Below are 18,256 nucleotides of genomic sequence, written 5' to 3'. Positions count from 1 at the left end.
CAGAATAGAGAACCCAGAAGTGGACCCTGAATTGTACGGCCATCTAATATTCGATAAAGGAGGAAAGACTATCCATTGGAAGAAAGACAGTCTCTTCAATAAATGGTGCTGGGAAAATTGGACATCCACATGCAGAAGAATGAAACTGGACCACTCTCTGTCACCATACACAAAGATAAACTCAAAATGGATGAGAGATCTAAATGTGAGACAAGATTCCATCAAAATCCTAGAGGAGAACACAGGCAACACCCTTTTTGAACTTGGCCACAGTAACTTCTTGCAAGATACATCCACGAAGGCAAAAGAAACAAAAGCAAAAATGAACTATTGGGACTTCATCAAGATAAGAAGCTTTTGCACAGCAAAGGATACAGTCAACAAAACTAAAAGACAACCTACAGAATGGGAGAAGATATTTGCAAATGACATATCAGATAAAGGGCTAGTTTCCAAAATCTATAAAGAACTTATTAAACTCAACACCAAAGAAACAAACAATCCAATCATGAAATGGGCAAAAGACATGAAGAGAAATCTCACAGAGGAAGACATGGACATGGCCAACATGCACATGAGAAAATGCTCTGCATCACTTGCCATCAGGGAAATACAAATCAAAACCACAATGAGATACCACCTCACACCAGTGAGAATGGGGAAAATTAACAAGGCAGGAAACAACAAATGTTGGAGAGGATGCGGAGAAAAGGGAACCCTCTTACACTGTTGGTGGGAATGTGAACTGGTGCAGCCACTCTGGAAAACTGTGTGGAGGTTCCTCAAAGAGTTAAAAATAGACCTGCCCTACGACCCAGCAATTGCACTGTTGGGGATTTACCCCAAAGATTCAGATGCAATGAAACGTCGGGACACCTGCACCCCGATGTTTCTATCAGCAATGGCCACAATAGCCAAACTGTGGAAGGAGCCTCGGTGTCCATCGAAAGATGAATGGATAAAGAAGATGTGGTTTATGTATACAATGGAATATTACTCAGCAATTAGAAACGACAAATACCCACCATTTGCTTCAACGTGGATGGAACTGGAGGGTATTATGCTGAGTGAAATAAGTCAATCGGAGAAGGACAAACAGTGTATGTTCTCATTCATTTGGGGAATATGAATAATAGTGAAAGGGAATATAAAGGAAGGGAAAAGAAATGTTGGGAAATATCAGGAAGGGAGACAGAACATAAAGACTCCTAACTCGGGGAAACGAACTAGGGGTGGTGGAAGGGGAGGAGGGCGGGTGTTGGAGGGGAATGGGTGACGGGCACTGAGGTGGACACTTGATGGGATGAGCACTGGGTGTTTTTCTGTATGTTGGTAAATTAAACACCAATAAAAGTTAATTAAAAAAAAAAACTACTAGAATAAATGAATTCAATAAAGTTGTAGAATACAAAATTAATATCCAGAAATCAGTTCCATTTCTTTATACTAATAACAAAGTAGCAAAAAAAGAGAAATTAAGGAAACAGCAGCATTTACACTTGCACCAAAGAGAATAAAATAGCTAGGAGTAAATAAACTTAACCAAAGAGCTAAAAGACCTGTACACTGAAAACTATAAAACACTGATGAAAGAAGCTGAAGGTGACACACACAAATGGAAAGGCCAGTCATTTTCATCTAAGAGCATATACCTCATTTCAAAGAAACAGATGGTTTATTTTAATTACATGTAAATATATGCATGTATATATTATGACTTTTTAATGTAGGCCAGAAGTTAACTTTTTCTTAAGAAACTTTTCTGGGCTAACAGCAGGTTATTGGGATTAAGGAAAATAAAAGAACAAAATCACAATTTTCCATGAGGTGCATTTTTTATACACATGCTTCTTTATTTAGTTGAATTTTCAACTGTTTTGAAAAAACCAGAACTATCGAACTTTTAAAAAGTCACCATTTCAACCATTTTAAAGTGTACAAGTTAGTGGCTTTCAGTGCATTTACAGTATTATGCCACCACCACACCTATGTTTTCAGAATATTTTCATCATCTCAAAGAGAAATCCAGGGGCCATTAAGCACTCACTCCTATACCCTCTTATTCCATTTTTTGGATTGTCTTTTTACTTTCTTGATAATGTCCTTTGATGAACAAAATTTTTTAACTTTGATGAATTTTTTTCTTTTGTTGATCATGATTTTGGTTTTATTATTTATTTATTTATTTATTTATTTATTTATTTATTTATTTATTTTTTATGATAGTCACAGAGTGAGAGAGAGAGGCAGAGACACAGGCAGAGGTAGAAGCAGGCTCCATGCACCGGGAGCCCGATGTGGGATTCGATCCCGGGTCTCCAGGATCGCGCCCTGGGCCAAAGGCAGGCGCCAAACCACTGCACCACCGAGGGATCCCATGATTTTGGTTTTATATCTAAGAATACATTGGCAAATCCCAGGTCATGAAGAAATCCCCCATATTTTCTCCAAAGAGTTTTGTAGTGTTAACTCTTATATTTAGATTTTGGTCCATATTGAGTTAGTTTTTGTATACGGTATGATGGAAAGACTGAATTTCATTCTTTTACATGGCTATCCAGTTATCCCAGCACCATTTATTAAAAAGACTTTTATTTTCCGTATTCGATACCTATGTTGAGAATCTTTTGACCATAGATGTTTGGTTTTGTTTCTGAACTCTCAATTCTGTTTCATTGATCTATATATTGTCTATCTTCATATTAGTACCACATTGTCTTGATCTCTGTAACTTCATAGTAAATTTTGAAATTAAGAATTTTAAGTCTTCCAACTTTGGTTTTTTTTTTTTTTTTTCAAGAATTTGTCTTGACATTTCAGGGTTCCTTATATTACATATAGATTTTAGGATCAATGACATATGATTTTAGCATATGAAGAAGAAGGCAATTGAATTTTGATAGTATTTCCATCTTAATGTTAAGTCTTATAATCCATGACATGGGATGTCTATCCATTTATTTAGATCTTCTCTAATTTTTTTCAAAACTTTTGTAGTTTTCAGTGTACAAGTTTTGCACCTTCTTGCTTAAATTTATTCCTAAGTATTTTATTCTTTGTGATGCTATTGCAAATGAAATTATTTTCTTGTTTCATTTCTTAGTTCTTGATTTCCAACATTTAGAAACATGACTGATTTTTATATGTTGCTTTTGTATACTGCAACTTTGCTGAATTTTTTAGCTCTGATAATTTGAGGATTCTTTAGGATTTCCTATGAATAAGGTCATGTCATCTGCAAATAGAGAGTTTTATTTCTTTCTTTATGGTTTGGATGCCTTGTGTTTTGTTGTTGTTTGTTTTATTTTTTGGTCTAATTGCCTGGCTAGTACTTCCAGTCCTAGCATGAGATGACAACAGATATCTTTGCAATCTTTCTAATCTTAGAGGAAAGCTTTTGGTCTTGCACCATTAAATTTGATGTTTGGTGCATGTCCTTTATCAGATTTAGTTGTTTCCTGTATCTAGTTTTTTGAATTTTTCTTATCATGAGAGGTAGTTGGGTTTTGTTAAATACCCTTTGTGCACCAAATGAAACGATCCTTTTCCCCCCAGTCTTCATTCTAATAATGTTGTGTACTGCATAGTTCATTTATGTATGTTGAGCCATCCTTGCATTCCTATTATACATACCACTTGGTTATCATGTATAATTGTTTGAATATGTTGCTAGATTCCATTTGCTAGGTTTTTGTTTTTTTTTTTTTAGGATTTTGTGTCTATGTTCATAAGGGATATTGATCTATAGTTTTCTTGTGATATCTATGGCTTTGGTATCTGAGTAATACCAGCCTCATAGAATGAGTTAGGAAGTGTTTCTTCCATTTTTTCTTTTTTTGGGGGGGGGGGTTAGTTTAAGAATGTTAATTCTCTAAGCATTTGATAAAATTTACCAGTAAAGCTAACTGGTCCTGGGATTTTCTTTGTTGGAAGTTTTTTGCTTATTTATTAATTATTTTAACTTATAATAGATTTATGCAGGTTTTCTGCTTCTTTTTAAGGCCATTTTGGTGGTTTATGCATTTCCAAGATTTGTTTAGTTCATCTATGGTTACCTAATTTCTTGACATACATTGTTCATTTTCTTAGTGTTGTTTTTATTTTTGTAAGGTCAGCAGTAGGGTCCTCATTTTTCTTTCTTTTTTTTTTATAAATTTATTTTTTATTGGTGTTCAATTTGCCAACATATAGAATAACACCCAGTGCTCATCCCATCAGGTGCCCCCCTCAGTGCCCGTCACCCAGTCACCCCCACCCCCTGCCCACCTCCCCTTCCACCACCCCTAACTCATTTCCCAGAGTTAGGAGTCTCTCACTTTTATTTCTGATTGTAGTATTTAATTAATCTTTTTTTTCTTGGCAAGTCTAATAGTTAAGGTTTGTTGATGTTGTTGATCACTCCAAGGAACCAAATTTGGTTTTCTTAATATGCTCTGTTATTTTCTTATTCTCTGTTATCTCTATCATTATCATTTTCCAATCTTTATCATTCTTCATGTGAATTTGAGTTACTGTCTGTTGTTGTTTCATTTCAGGGTGAAGGACTCCCATAGGGCATTTCTCATAGGACAAGTCTAGTGGTAATGAATACCCTCAGCTTTTGTTTATTTTAGAATGGTTTAATTTCTCCTTCCATTTTTTAAAAAAATATAAATAGTTGAGTTCTATAAATGCTTTTAAAGTGTATGTTATATACCAGGAGCTCTGCCAGTCTCTGGAGAAGTAACCATTCAACCAAAAAATATATATAGCACAATCCTTATATATGTATAGCATAGTCCTTTCCCCAAGGCAGAGACACAGATAATTCCAGTATAGCAACTGAAAGTTTACAGCAACCAAGCAAAAACTTAATAAAAAAATAAACAAAACAAAACAAAACAAAGAACCTACCTGAATCTCACCATTTAAGGAAATGAAGACCACTAGTAAGGAAAACTGAACAAGAATATATGTAAAAGTCATTAATAATATAGTTTTGATTTGTAACTCCTCTTTTTTTCTGTTGTGAGAAAAAGAGGGAAAGTATAATAATTATATTCTTCTATAATTTTATATTATGATATAGAAGTAGAATTTTTAGAATAGTTTTCAGAATAGGGATCCTATTTGGATATATACATACAATAATGTGTGAATTATTTAGGGTCAAGTATGAGAAAATTAAGTATTTATTGGGTGCTAACCAAGTACTTAACAGAGAGATGTCTTGGTTTACTGTAGCTGGGGGTGAAAGTAAGTAAATTTAGGTAAAATTGGAATGTAGAGAAGAATGAACTTTTTTTGTAGTCACTTTTTTGTTATTGTTGAGTTAGCAGAGTAGCTGTATTCTTGAGGCTTTTAGAAATTGCTGAAATCCTACAAGTTCAAAAGGATTAGCTATAGTGTTTCCTGTGTATGATTATAGTGCACTATGAACTTTAAAGGTACTTCTGAATATTTACTAAGAAGTCTTAGCTGCCTCTTCAGTAAAATATCTAAAAGATAAAACAGGAAGTCACAATCCAGAAGCCTCAAAAGACTGTAGAGGACCTTATATCTGTAAACCCTGTAAACTTATCAGGCTGAATGATACTGGACAATAGCTAGGAAGTTACAGGAGTTTTTGCTAATATCCTGAGATTGGTTTCTACAATAAGGTTACTTTAAAGCCTCTTATTCATCATAAAACACAATATTTAATATAAATAGTTGAGTTCTATAAATGCTTTTAAAGTGTATATTACATACCAGGAGCTCTACTAGTCTCTGGAGAAGTAACCATTCAACCAAAAAATATATATAGCACAATCCTTATATATATATAGCATAGTCCTTTCCCCAAGGCAGAGACACAGATAATTCTAGTATACCATGGTAAATATGAATCCATAAGATGCAGTTTCACATCCATTTAGATGGAGTTATTCATCTATGAGGCATACTTAGAAAACCCATGGGTTTGCTGGAGGTTTCTTAGAAGACAATTAATGCCTAGATGGGGCTTTGAAGTGTGAGGAAAGATGAGAAAGGTGTTCCAGCAGAGAGGATGGCATGTGCAAGTGCATAGAAGCATGAATAGTCAGACATCCTCAGTTCATCAGTAAGTGCAAGGAGAGTGCAAGAGAAGCAGCTGAATGGGGCACTTGGAAGCCAACTCATAGAAGTTGTTTTTCTTTTTTGGCCATTCTCAAACCTTTGGATCTTTATCACGGAGGCAACAGGAGCAACCTAAGGTTTAAGCTAGTGACTGATATGGTCAGATTTCCTGACTGAATTTGGGTTCTAGAAGGCATGTTTGGAGACCTAATATCATGAGAAATGAAGGTAGTTTTAAGAGCCACGGGTCTGTAGGCTTATGTAGGCAGGAGAAGGTTTGGACCAGGGTAGTGATGATAGGTGGTGGTAGAGGAAAGAATGTGAAACTTGTTTAGTAAAATGGTGAACCAGGATGAGAAAGACAGGGAGGATGACTCCCAGGATGGGGCAGTGTGATTGACTGATACTGGAAATACAGAAAGAGGAGCAGGCTTTTTTGTTGTGGTGGTGGTGGTTTGTTTTGTTTTTTTATAGGGCAAAGAAGGGAGACAATGATGAGTTTTGTTTTGGAAATACCCAGGTTTTAGGTAATATGGAGTGATCAGCAGGATATTTGAGTCTGGACTTCAGGGAAAAAGTCACACTAAAGATAAAGATTTGAGATTGATTAACGTAATACTCTCTGGCAAAGAAGGCAGTGTAGCAATTGACAGGAGAAACAAGACATTATAGATAAATGGGAAGCTAACAAATGCATTTTGAAAGATTAATTATGCCACTAGAGTTTGGAGTCCTTGAGGGATGGAATGGTCTCCTTAATTTTTATATCCTCAGCATCTATCACAGTGCCTAGTACCCAGTAGGCACTTAATGAATGTTTGTTAAATGAGTCAAATTCTACCATCATCCAGGCCATAAATGAAACTGAGGCCATCTCTAGATTTCAGTGGGACTCTTGCTGATATTGCTTTGTTTATTTGATTGCTAAAAATAGCATGTGTTTTGATTTTGCTTAATCAAGAACTGGAGGAGATAGCGTAAATTTGATTATAAGAATGTCTCTGGTAAAGAGAGGTATGCTAACAATGAATTTACAAGGTGTAAGAATCCTGTTACAACGTTTTTAGCTGGTTTGACTCCTATGAAGTGGAAATAGGTGGATTGTTAGAGTGGATTGTGAAATAGATTGGAGTCAACAGAAACTGATGGGTGAAGACACTGTCTTGCCAAATCTTTAAATGTGATTTTATAATCTTATCTTAAAAATGATTAACCCAAATATTTTATAATATATAGTTATCCTTAGATTTTTAGTTTTCAGTGAATTTATAAGAAATGGAAACACCACAGAATAGCTTTTAATTTATAGAGCTGACAGTATTTTAAAAGCTGAAGTATGATTTAATACCTCTAAAAACACAGTTTTTAGTGACTCGTTAATGACTCTCTAAATGTTACTTATGATCTTTGAACTCCACTGCATTCGTAGTTTCTGGATCCTGGTTCTGAAGATCAGCTGTGCAGGGCATACAGGTGTTAGCACAGCTGGCTTGTTGCTGACAACTCTGTCCATATAGCTGTCTTGTGTGTCATCATTCATATTGTTCAGTGTCATTCTGACCTAGCCAAGCTAAAAATGGTACTCCAGCTCAAGAGGGATTTAAAAACCTTGACAAACTAAAGATAAGACACTACAGAATGTCATGTACGTGTACTTAACAGGTCTTAGCTTAAACACATCTAAGTAACTAATTTCAATATGCCTTGGCCTTTATCCTTTGAAATAATTTACCTTAGGAAAGAAAATATCTCTGTGTGGAGGACTGTTAACAATTCATAAGCATATTTCTCTATTCTCAAGTATGGGTTTTGTGTTTGTTTAAATAGCTCAAGGTCACAGTAATCTATTTGTGGGGTACATTCTATGGCATATAACCTACACCACAGATTTATCATGCTATCTAGTGCCTTTATAAGAAGTCTATGATCAAATAACCCTCTTCTCCAGCTTGATAATTTGATTTGAGGGTTCAGTTTTTCAGATCCTTAATTGGGATGTAGCCAGCTTGATAATTTGATTCAAGAGATCCATTTTCTGGGTCCATAATTGGGATATAACTATTAATGTGTGCGATGGTTGTGGTGGTAGATTTGCCCTCTTTTTCTGGTGACAGCAGCTGGTAGTCATTGGAAAGTTCTGGCTCTGCTCCAGAGCTGGAGGTTAAGTTAAATAACCTGCCAGCAAGAGAAAGCTAGTTTCTCACTTCCTTCTTTCCAAATGATGAGTGCCTGTGTTTGCTGCAATGTCAATGGAGTGCCCGCTTCTGCTGAGCACGAGGGTCTTCTTCCCATAGGTGTGGAGCACAGCAGGAACTGTTGCATGTATCTTGGGACATCATAGCTTGGGGATCTTCCATGTGAGATGGTGATACTGTATAAGGATGATTGCTGCACAGGTAACTTGTCTCTCAGTGTAACAATTTGTGCGTGTGTGTGTGTGTGTGTGTGTGTGTGTGCATGTGTGTGTGTGTGAGGCTGTGGGAAAAGGAAAACATGGATGAATGAGAATACCCACAGGTCCAGGGAAACTACTGAGGAAAATAATGATGATTAAATAATAGTTTCCATTCTTCTCACAGAACTGCTTTTATGAACCTTACACATTTTTGCTAAGATTGCCAGTCAAAGAGCAAAGGCAAGATAAAAAAAATAGTGTTGTTTAGGTAAATGGAAGAATTACCAAAATCCTAAGCAGTGTCCCCAACAATTAACTGTTCGTTATAGATATTAAGAGGCATTATGATTTGGTGCTAAGAGCACTGGACTCAGCGTCTTCATATTAAGGATGGTAATAGCTGTTTCACAAAGGGGATGGCCGAATCAAGGGAGGTAGTGTGAAGAGTACTCTGAAAAGTATAAAGCACTTTTGGAAGTACCAATGATATAACTACTAATAGAAATATTACTCTATACATTTCATTCATTAAATAGTTAAGGAAAAGATAACAGACAGGAGAAAATACTATCCATTTAGATGTAACTATTCAATCTGTGAATGTCATCTCCATTGTGTTGACAAGCTTGAATCCCTGCTTCTCTCAGTAGGCACATATCAGAGTCCTGAACTGCTAATTATCTTTTTTATTCTATTCTCTCTTTATCCTGCCTTGTAGAATTTGTGAGTTTGGAATGACATTCTTATTTGATCACATACTACGAGCCTCTGTATGCACAGCATTTTTCTTGCTACCAGTGTTATTACAGAGTTAACTCTGGCTGATGCCCTTCTCTGTCTATTTACAAAAGGCTCTCTGGTCTGCCTATTCTACTTGTTTAACCAAATTTTATGTTGATGAGGTATGAAACATATGCCAGGAAAGTTAGACCCAGTCAAGTTGTATACCAGACTACATAAAACTTGAAAATATATCAGGAGATAGTACACTTATTTTATGAAACACTTGAAAAAAAGAAGCCAGAAAGTGTCTGTGAAACGCAACCCTGTGTTGCTGATAGAAGGTTGACCTGCTAGAAATTGTTCATCTGTTCTCTGGTGAGATGTGGTTATTTTAAAAAAACCTCACAGATGGTGAAAAATTTTGTCTTTCCTTCTATACCTTTAAGGCAGAGGATGGCCAAAGTTTTCTGTAAACGGTCAGATGTAAATATTTGTGGACCATATGGTTTCTGTCTTAATTCTTCAACAATGTCATGGTAGCAGGTGTCATGTGTTCCAATAAAACTTTATTTACAACAACAGGCGGTGGGCTGGGTTTGGTTCCCAGGCTGTACTGTGCCAAGTACATACTGCTCTTTTGTGCGGAGGTAGAAAAACTGTTTAAGTTCCTCTGATGTAGGATGAAAAATAGAATAAAGAGAGAAGGGACAGCAAGAAGGAATCAGTGGAGGTGGAAGGAAGTGCAGAGGAGGGAATGGGACAGAAGAAGGCAGGAAGTGGAAGCAAAGTAGAACGGAAACACGCAGTGCTAAGAAAGGAGATGAGGTTACAGGAACACTGTAGAGGTCCGTACTTGATGACACCATCCGTGGTAAGAATGTTTATTTTGAAAAAACAGATATCAAACTAGATTGGAGTAAGTAACATTTTAGCCAGATTAAGGGTATGATGTGAAATCCAAATTATCACATACTTTACCCAGACATTTAAGATACAGGCATTGTGTATAACTTTGTATGGGATCAATGTATCTGAATTTCTCTCTACAGCCCTACTTCCTTAGTGTCCTGTTGGTAAAAACACAGCTAGTGTCACATTTTATAAATGAGTGTATGTTTTTTTTCTTAATTTGGAACATAAGGTCCAGAGGGATTTATAGCTGTGTATGATATAGCATGCAGGTTCACATTTTGAGAGTTGAGCAGTTTTTCCAAAAATGACTAATGTAATTCACAGTTGATATGTCTACCAGGAATAGCTTTTCTGTGTTATGGTAGGAGTACAGAAAATTAGAAAACAGACTTTTGGCTTGTAAGTAAAGGCCAATCAGAGGAATAGGAGCATGGATCTTATGAATCACTTCAATCTGAAACTAGAGATGATAAAATAAATATATATTTCATAACAATATTTTGACTTCTTAGAAAGTTTCATTTATTTTTCTCTATCCACCTCATGTTTCTCTTGTGTCTTATGGCATATCTGTTAGAAATATGTGCTTTCTGAAAGTATGTAATAAGGAAGGGAGAAAGCAAACTACTTTTCTAAAAATCAAAATTTCAGAGTGTAGTAATGTAGGTATGTTTTCTTTATTCTTTGTCAAAATATTATGAAATTGAATAGTTGTATAGAATATTATAAAAATGTATATAAGTTGACAAATGAGATATTGTGAAATTGTATGAAAAATTAATCATATATATTAAATATGAACTGTTACCCATTTTGAAGTATAAAACATTAGTATTATATATATTTTATCACTCACAGCTATAAATAAACCACAGTGAAAAGGGTATAGAATCTTAATTAAAGGATGAATAATGATATGCCATTGTAAACAATTAAAGACTAACTTTTGAAATTATAATTTCAAATTAATTTGAAATTTGAAATTATAGTTTAACGTACAGACAGGTGACAGTAGTTGTTTTAATCTTAGTTCACACTAAAATCTGTTTCTTAAAACTTCTCCTCATAGGGAAAAAAGTGATTTTACTTTCCTAATTTTGTTACTTCAAAATTCTTTTGACAGTAAGGAAATTTATTTTAGATTCTCATGCTTGAAAGGAATAATTTTACAGCTAATGGGCAGTGTTTCCCAAAGAAATCTCACTTATTTCTTTTCTGATTTTGGTTACTTTGTTTTCAGACTGCCTGTTCTCTGTTTTTCATGAACAAATTTAATGCAATATGAGGAGAATCCTTTTTCTTACCGTTCTGGGTTGAATCTCTTTCAACCTTGTTCACACTCTGAAATTCAAACTTGCTTTCTGCACTCTTCTGAACAGTCTCATCTTTCACCCTACATGTTTTCCTGTTCGTCATCACCTTCCCTTCCTGCTTCTTTGCTGCCTGGTTGTAATTTTACTTGTCCTGTGTCACTGTTTTGTTTTCTCTCTACATGATGCTTTTGCTCCTTGTACTCTTTATTTTTTATTTTTAAAAGATTTTATTTATTTATTCATGAGAGATACAGGGAGAGAGAGAGGCAGAGACACAGGCAGAGGGAGAAGCAGGCTCCATGCAGGGAGCCTGACATGGGACTCAATCCCGGGTCTCCAAGATCACACCCTGGGCTGAAGGCAGCACTGAGCCACCCGGGCTGCCCTCCTTGTACTCTTTAAAATAGAACTCCTAGTCGGGCCTTTTTCAAGAGTGCGAAAAAACTTTTTCTAGAAATACTTGAGGAACATTTTAGATGCTTTCTCTCAAAGTTCTGGCTTAATGTAAAAGTGGAAACAACTCTTGAAATTTAGTAGAAATATTTGGATATTATATCTGTTACATATCACTCTCCCTTGAAGGCATTGTCAACATTCAACACTTCATTTATAAGTAAATAAAGGTATTAACACATGCATATGCCAATAGTGTTGTAACTATAATGCCCATCCTTCGGTTTTGCAAAATAACTGCATTTTGATGTTTTTCCCCTAACTAATATAAGAATGTTTTAATTTGGCAAATTAAATAATGTTGTAGTGAGAATGTTAATTTGATAAGGAGTCACAGCTTTAACTGCCAAAGGCCCTAAGTTAGTACTGTTTAGCAAGTTTATTTAGAGACTATAAAATGTGGCTTACTATTCCTGTATGTCAAGCTTCACAGTTGAAGTCTAGTGCCTGATAATAATCAGGTTAAAGGACCTCCAGTGCTGGAACTGTGTTGTGGATTATACCTGCATTGCTTATGGTCCTCCCTCCCCCTTTGCCCGTATTAGCAATCTGCTTTTGTACTTTGACTTCCAGGATTTCCCTAGTGAATTTTGTCACAGAAAAAAGAGAATCATCAATATCGCAGTTAAACTTGACTTTCAAAGCTAATAGTATCTCATTTGGGGGCTCAAATTTAATAAATTTTCTTTGATTCTGGGTGAGTTTTTAAACATCAAACAATGAATTGGCCAGGGTGCAGTAAAATATTTAGATCTATTGACTATGGTTCAGAAGGGTAGAAGGCAAAACACTAGTGGTTTGATGTTGATAAATTCTCAGTACCTTAATCCACATTAATGTTTTCTTTTATCTGAGCATGCATTGGTGACCAAGAAAAAGCAAGAGAGGGTAACGATACATATAAAATATAAAACCTAAAGCAAATATATTTGTAAAATAGGATTTATTTTGTTAAGTAAGTTAAAAGCATTCTCATTCTGACTGAAGACCCTGGAGAATATTTGTTAGAGATAAATATACATTCTGCTTTGGAACTCCAGTGTGCGTACAGTACTCACACCATTATAAAAATTGCATTACAGTGTCTTTTTTATAGCATACACTTTGACATTCACTTATTGACAGAAATTCTTCTCAACTTGGGAGTATAAAGATTTTTATAACCATAGACTAGCATGAACAATTAAAGATGTCATCAGATGTTTGTGTGTATTTGCTGATTTGAGGAAACCCTATGAAGTGTGATAGTTCATTCATAAAATAAGCAATAATTCAAACAGGTTTTACAAGCTTCCCAAATAGAATAGAAAAGCAAAGGAGAAGTTTTCTATCATATATGTTGCCAAGTTACATTTGAAGTTGCTTAGGGAAAAGTGGGGATAGATACATATATATTTGAGAAATTAGTATTATTTTTATAGTTCTCCCATTCTTGACATTTACTATTTCATCAAAAAATTTTGATTCTGTGGCTTTTAGCTAGTTGCGTAATATTTATCCAATACATGGTAGCAGAGAGAGACATTTTTTAAACCAAGTCAGGCCTGAGTAAACTTAGAAAATATGCCCATGTATGAAATCTACTACTGTTAAACTATATAACTAAAGATGAGAGCTAACTTATCTTACGGAAAACTGAGATGTGAAAATTTTAAAGCTTTTACTAAGTTTGGAAATTAAAAATGAAAACAGATCTGTTTCAGAGCATTTTCTTCCATCTATACATAGTATATGGGGAGTAGTTTCTCATTTGTCCAGAAGGTGGCAGTGTAATATCAACTGCCTGTGATACCCATACCGGCTAGAGAATTGGCATTTCTCTTGTATAGCTGCGGTATGTTTGTATTGTTACCTTTACGAATACTTAAAATTTTGTACAAATACCACTGATTTATTCATTATCTTATTTAGAAGTTGTATGACCGAGTTGGTTTATATGTATTTAATCGTTAATACTTAAGTTTGTTAAGGAGGAAATGGGCAAATAAACCTCTGGCTAGTATATTTTTAAGTCTCCTTGTGTGTTGAGTGTATTTGTTTTTATTCCAGGGTACATATTATTGAAGTTTTCTTTTCAAAGACTAACACCTAATAACTATCTTGTCTAATATGTATCAGTTAATACCAGTTAAATTAAACGTGTTATTAAGAAAGTGATAATAATTAGGAGATTGCTATTTGTTTTCGATTTTGTGGATATTTTTTCCTTTTTTCTTTTTTTCTTTTGAGGCTGGAACAGTGAAAAAATAATTCAAAACCTCTTGATCAGAAGAGCTCCAGTGACTCTTCTTCCCTCCCTCATTTCAAGCAGGAGGATGCTTTTTCTTCTTAACATTCTCCCCCAGCACTCTGAATTAGAGATTTATTTGCAACGAAAAATCAATTAGTCCTAAATTTATTCATGGATTTCAGGTCCAGCGATCAATGCAAGTCCACTCAGTGGGCTCAAGGGGACCCAGTTCATCCCAGTTAATGTGTCTGAAGGGGAATTACCATTGATGCCGTTTTTTTCCCTTTAGGTCAGAGATCAGATCTCGCTGTCACGGACTGCGGCAAGTAGGAATGACTTCACCCTGCAGCTACCCAAACTCCACCTGGAGACCTTTGCAATGGAGGGGCTCAAGGGCGGACCAGAGGTGGTAGCGTGCCAGGTTAGAGTCTAAATAACATTGTTTGCTACTGAGACGTGTAGAAAAATAAATTGCACTAACTGTAGAGAATGAAAGCCTCAAAGTATTGTGAATAACTTAAAGGAGATACAAATAATTTTTCTTAATTTCTCTTCTACCATGGAACACTATTTCACAAATAAATGGTTTTTCTTTTCTTTACAGCCTCAAACTGGCCTATGAAATAATCTAGAAAAAGATTTTTTACTGAGGAAAAATATGTGTTTTATAGCTAAGTACAGTATGTAAAGAACATGCTTTCCTGTCAGCAGAGGACAATAAGACACTAGGCTGTTATCTCCTTAAGCTGGCCTCAATTTGTAGCTCTTCTTGTTTTTTTTTTTTTTTCTCTTCTTTTAAAATAAATCACTTTTCGATAAAACTATCAAGAGACATATTTGAAAATTTTCAATGTTAATTCCAAAATGGAGCCAACATTCTTATGTGGCAGTGTACTTTAAGCAAATGTGGTACTGTACTGTACTTTGCATTAAAGAACATTTATTTACTCCTTCATTTTTAGTTTTAATGAACAACATAGTATGTGCAGACCAGGTTATTTCCTTTATAAAACTCAAAGCCCCAAATCATGAAACCCCAAGTAACTATAAAATAAACCTAACAAAGAAAATATTTTCAAAAACATACTCATTTTAGATGCTGCAGATCTCTTTCTGATTGAGGCGACTCCTGTATTACTATGAGCATTTCTTCCTTCAGGTTAGGACATGTTTTTTTAATTGGACAAAACAAAATTTGATATGCACTTTATTCACCTTTTAATGCCCAATGCCTTTATTAGAGAAACCTATCAACATGTAAACTGTAGGAAGCCTGATATTTCAACAGAGCTTGTTGTTGTTCAATAGCAATCTAGATGTTTCAGTGTATCTGAAAGATAAATATCTCTTAAAACTCAGTTTCTGTTTCACATTTTGAGGTTTAAAATAAACTTCATCATTCTTTATAACTGTGAAATTTTAATTTTGTATAAAAATTAATGTCAGTCCAAGTGGGGCTATGTTAAATTTTTTTACATGCTCCATACTCTAATTTAATTTGCTGTTAGTACCCAAATTAATGCTCTACAAAGAAAGAATACTCATTTCTCTCATTAGATTGTCCACCAATATATTTTAAATATATATGTGATTTAAAACTAAGCATAAAATATTTTTATCTTCAGTTATAGGCTAAAATACTATATTATTATTTAGTACAAGATTAAGATGTACATTTTAAATTTGCTTATCATTATTTATGAATACATTGTAACCACAAATACAATATGATTTGAAATTTTTCTAGTGGCTGTAAAGTAATCCTTTACTTGGCTATCTTGATTCAGAATCTCAGAGGGCTTAAGTACTTGTCATAATTTGCAAATAATGACTTCCCTCAAACTGTAGATTTGGGTGATTTGGAAAGAGACTGATCCTCACACTGCCATATTTTGGAGGAAAAGCACGAACTCTCTATGGTTCCGACATACAGAAGGAAATGTAGAGACCCCTAATTTCAAACTACTATCTTTTCCAAGTTCTAATAAAAATGCTTATGCACATCGCCAATATCTAAACACTTGGGCACATTTTTGCACTGACATGTCGTGGTGTACATTACAGATTAGTCATGGATATTGTAGTTGATTATTCCATGCAGAGAAGAACACGTGATTTGGACCATAACAGTGTTTTTTACACAGACCCAGACAGACACACAGACACACACAGAATTGGTAATATGCTTTGGAGTACTTTGAGAAGAAAGGCTCTGTAGTATTGATGATCTTCATTTTACTATGAGTAGCTATCATTTCAGTGAGTACTTACTATGGACTAGGTATCATGCTTGCTTTCTTAAATACATCATATTGTTTACTTTTCACAATGGATCTGTCAAATATGGTGTTCTATGTCAAATGATGGCTTCATTTCCATTTTATAACTGCAAAACAGTTCCTATAACAGATAACTTGCCTCAGATCAACAGCAAGTAAGTGGCAGGGCCCAGAGCCTGAATTCAAGCATAGGTGTGTTTAACTGCAAAGCCGAAACTGGTAAAATCTGATATTAGATGAAAATCGAGACACTTCTGTTAAATGGTAAGCATACAGCTTTTGAAATATATAGTGGGGTTTTCCTTCCATTTATGAAATATACATCATGCCTCTGTGTAAGACTTGGGTCATAGTTTATACTATCTCATGGACAAATTCACAGATAAAAAATTTTGTTTCCATAGGACAGGCTAATATTATGGAGTGTTTGCTACTTTTCACCTTTTGCAGTATATAAATATGTATATTTATGCTAAGTGGGACTGCATATTTAGGAATTCAGTATTTGTTTAGCTTTGTAGTCTGTGCTGATGAAATGAACTGTTTAGAGAGTGCATGCTCTTTGATTATGTTGAAGAGAGGATCACTGTGGAGGATGTGGTGGTGTATGACCATTTGGCAAGCCTGTGCTGCCATTATTTGGAGCAGTGGGAGCTGTCACTGTCGGTCTTTTCCAGCATGGGAAGCTTTGTTACAGGTATAACCCTGGATGGAAGGGAAGAACAGTGAGCATGAATGAATGGCGAAGAGGATTACCCTTTCTCTCCAGATCCAGAAGAGCATGTGACTAATGCTCTCCTACAGGAGAAAATTCAGTTCAGAAAAATCTAGTCTCTAAGATCTGCTAGCTTTTAGCCTCAATTTGCTGAAAAAAAAAGTGAAGTCCTACCAATTTCTCAGGCTTGTAGTAGAACTTGAATGAGAGAATGTATGTAAAGTAGAGAACACAGTGCCCACCACAAAGAGAGCAGGCAATTTATGGTGGCTGTCATGATTGCAGCAATTATGGGACCCTTGTAAAGATGAAGTTAGCAACAGAAGCTTGTTTGCATTTTAAGGGTGTGTGTGTGTGTGTGTGTGTGTGTGTGTAGTTTATTTTGAGGAATGGTTATTTAGGGTCTTTTTCTCTGTATCTTTCCATTTGGTTCTTTTATGCTTCCTTGTTTCTTGTTTCTTCAAAAGCTTTAAATAATTTTTGATTAAGATCATCATTAGCTCCTCATTTACTTATCCAGGTTACCTGATGTTCCTTTGAGGCCAGGTCTCCAATGAAACCCTTTGTCTAAGCTCCTATGGCAGGTCCAGATCTATTATTACCTGTGCTTTTATCTCCCAAATAATAGTGTATCAAAACTGGCATATCAGTCTACTAGAAAAAAATGAAAATACCTAGATTAGACAAGTTAGCTTTAGCTGAAAAGTCTGGTACAATATGAACGCTGAGGACTTTGTCATAAGAAATATTCTGCCCATATTTTATGGAGATAGTACCTGTTACTCATGATCTTATACTTTGAATAGTTTTTCCCACAGTAATTAGGATATGCAATACATTTAATATCTGGCAGTTATTAGGCATATAATGTTTGTATGTCTACCCTAATTCAATAACAACAAAGAATATTGCCAATAGTTAACATTTGTTAAGTACTTATTCTGAACCCGTTACTGTGCTAAGCACTTTACATTTACTATTACACTCCATGCCTGCAACAGCCATTTGAATAGGTGCCCTGATTTTATCTATTTTGTAAAGGAAGGAGCTAAAATTTATTGAGATGCAGTAAATTCCTAAATGTTACATATTCAGTGAATAGGCTCCATTCATGCTTTTAATCATACCTTTCTGCCTTTTGTAAATTATGGCTATGTG

General features: G+C 35.1%; 1 protein-coding gene across 9 annotated transcripts in view; it reads left to right on the top strand.

The window, feature by feature from the left end:
- The window catches only part of CCDC171 (coiled-coil domain containing 171), a 340,332-nt gene that overhangs the window by 224,586 nt on the left and 97,490 nt on the right, over positions 1-18,256 (top strand). For all 9 annotated transcript variants that reach the window (XM_041762317.1, XM_041762318.1, XM_041762320.1 and 6 more), the window contains one exon: positions 14,394-14,525. In XM_041762317.1, the coding sequence (XP_041618251.1) occupies positions 14,394-14,525 (132 nt within the window). The remainder of the gene's footprint in view (positions 1-14,393; positions 14,526-18,256) is intronic.

Source organism: Vulpes lagopus, chromosome 7 (assembly GCF_018345385.1).
Source record: "Vulpes lagopus strain Blue_001 chromosome 7, ASM1834538v1, whole genome shotgun sequence".
NCBI lineage: Eukaryota > Metazoa > Chordata > Mammalia > Carnivora > Canidae > Vulpes > Vulpes lagopus.
This window is presented reverse-complemented; position numbering and strand designations above follow the sequence as displayed.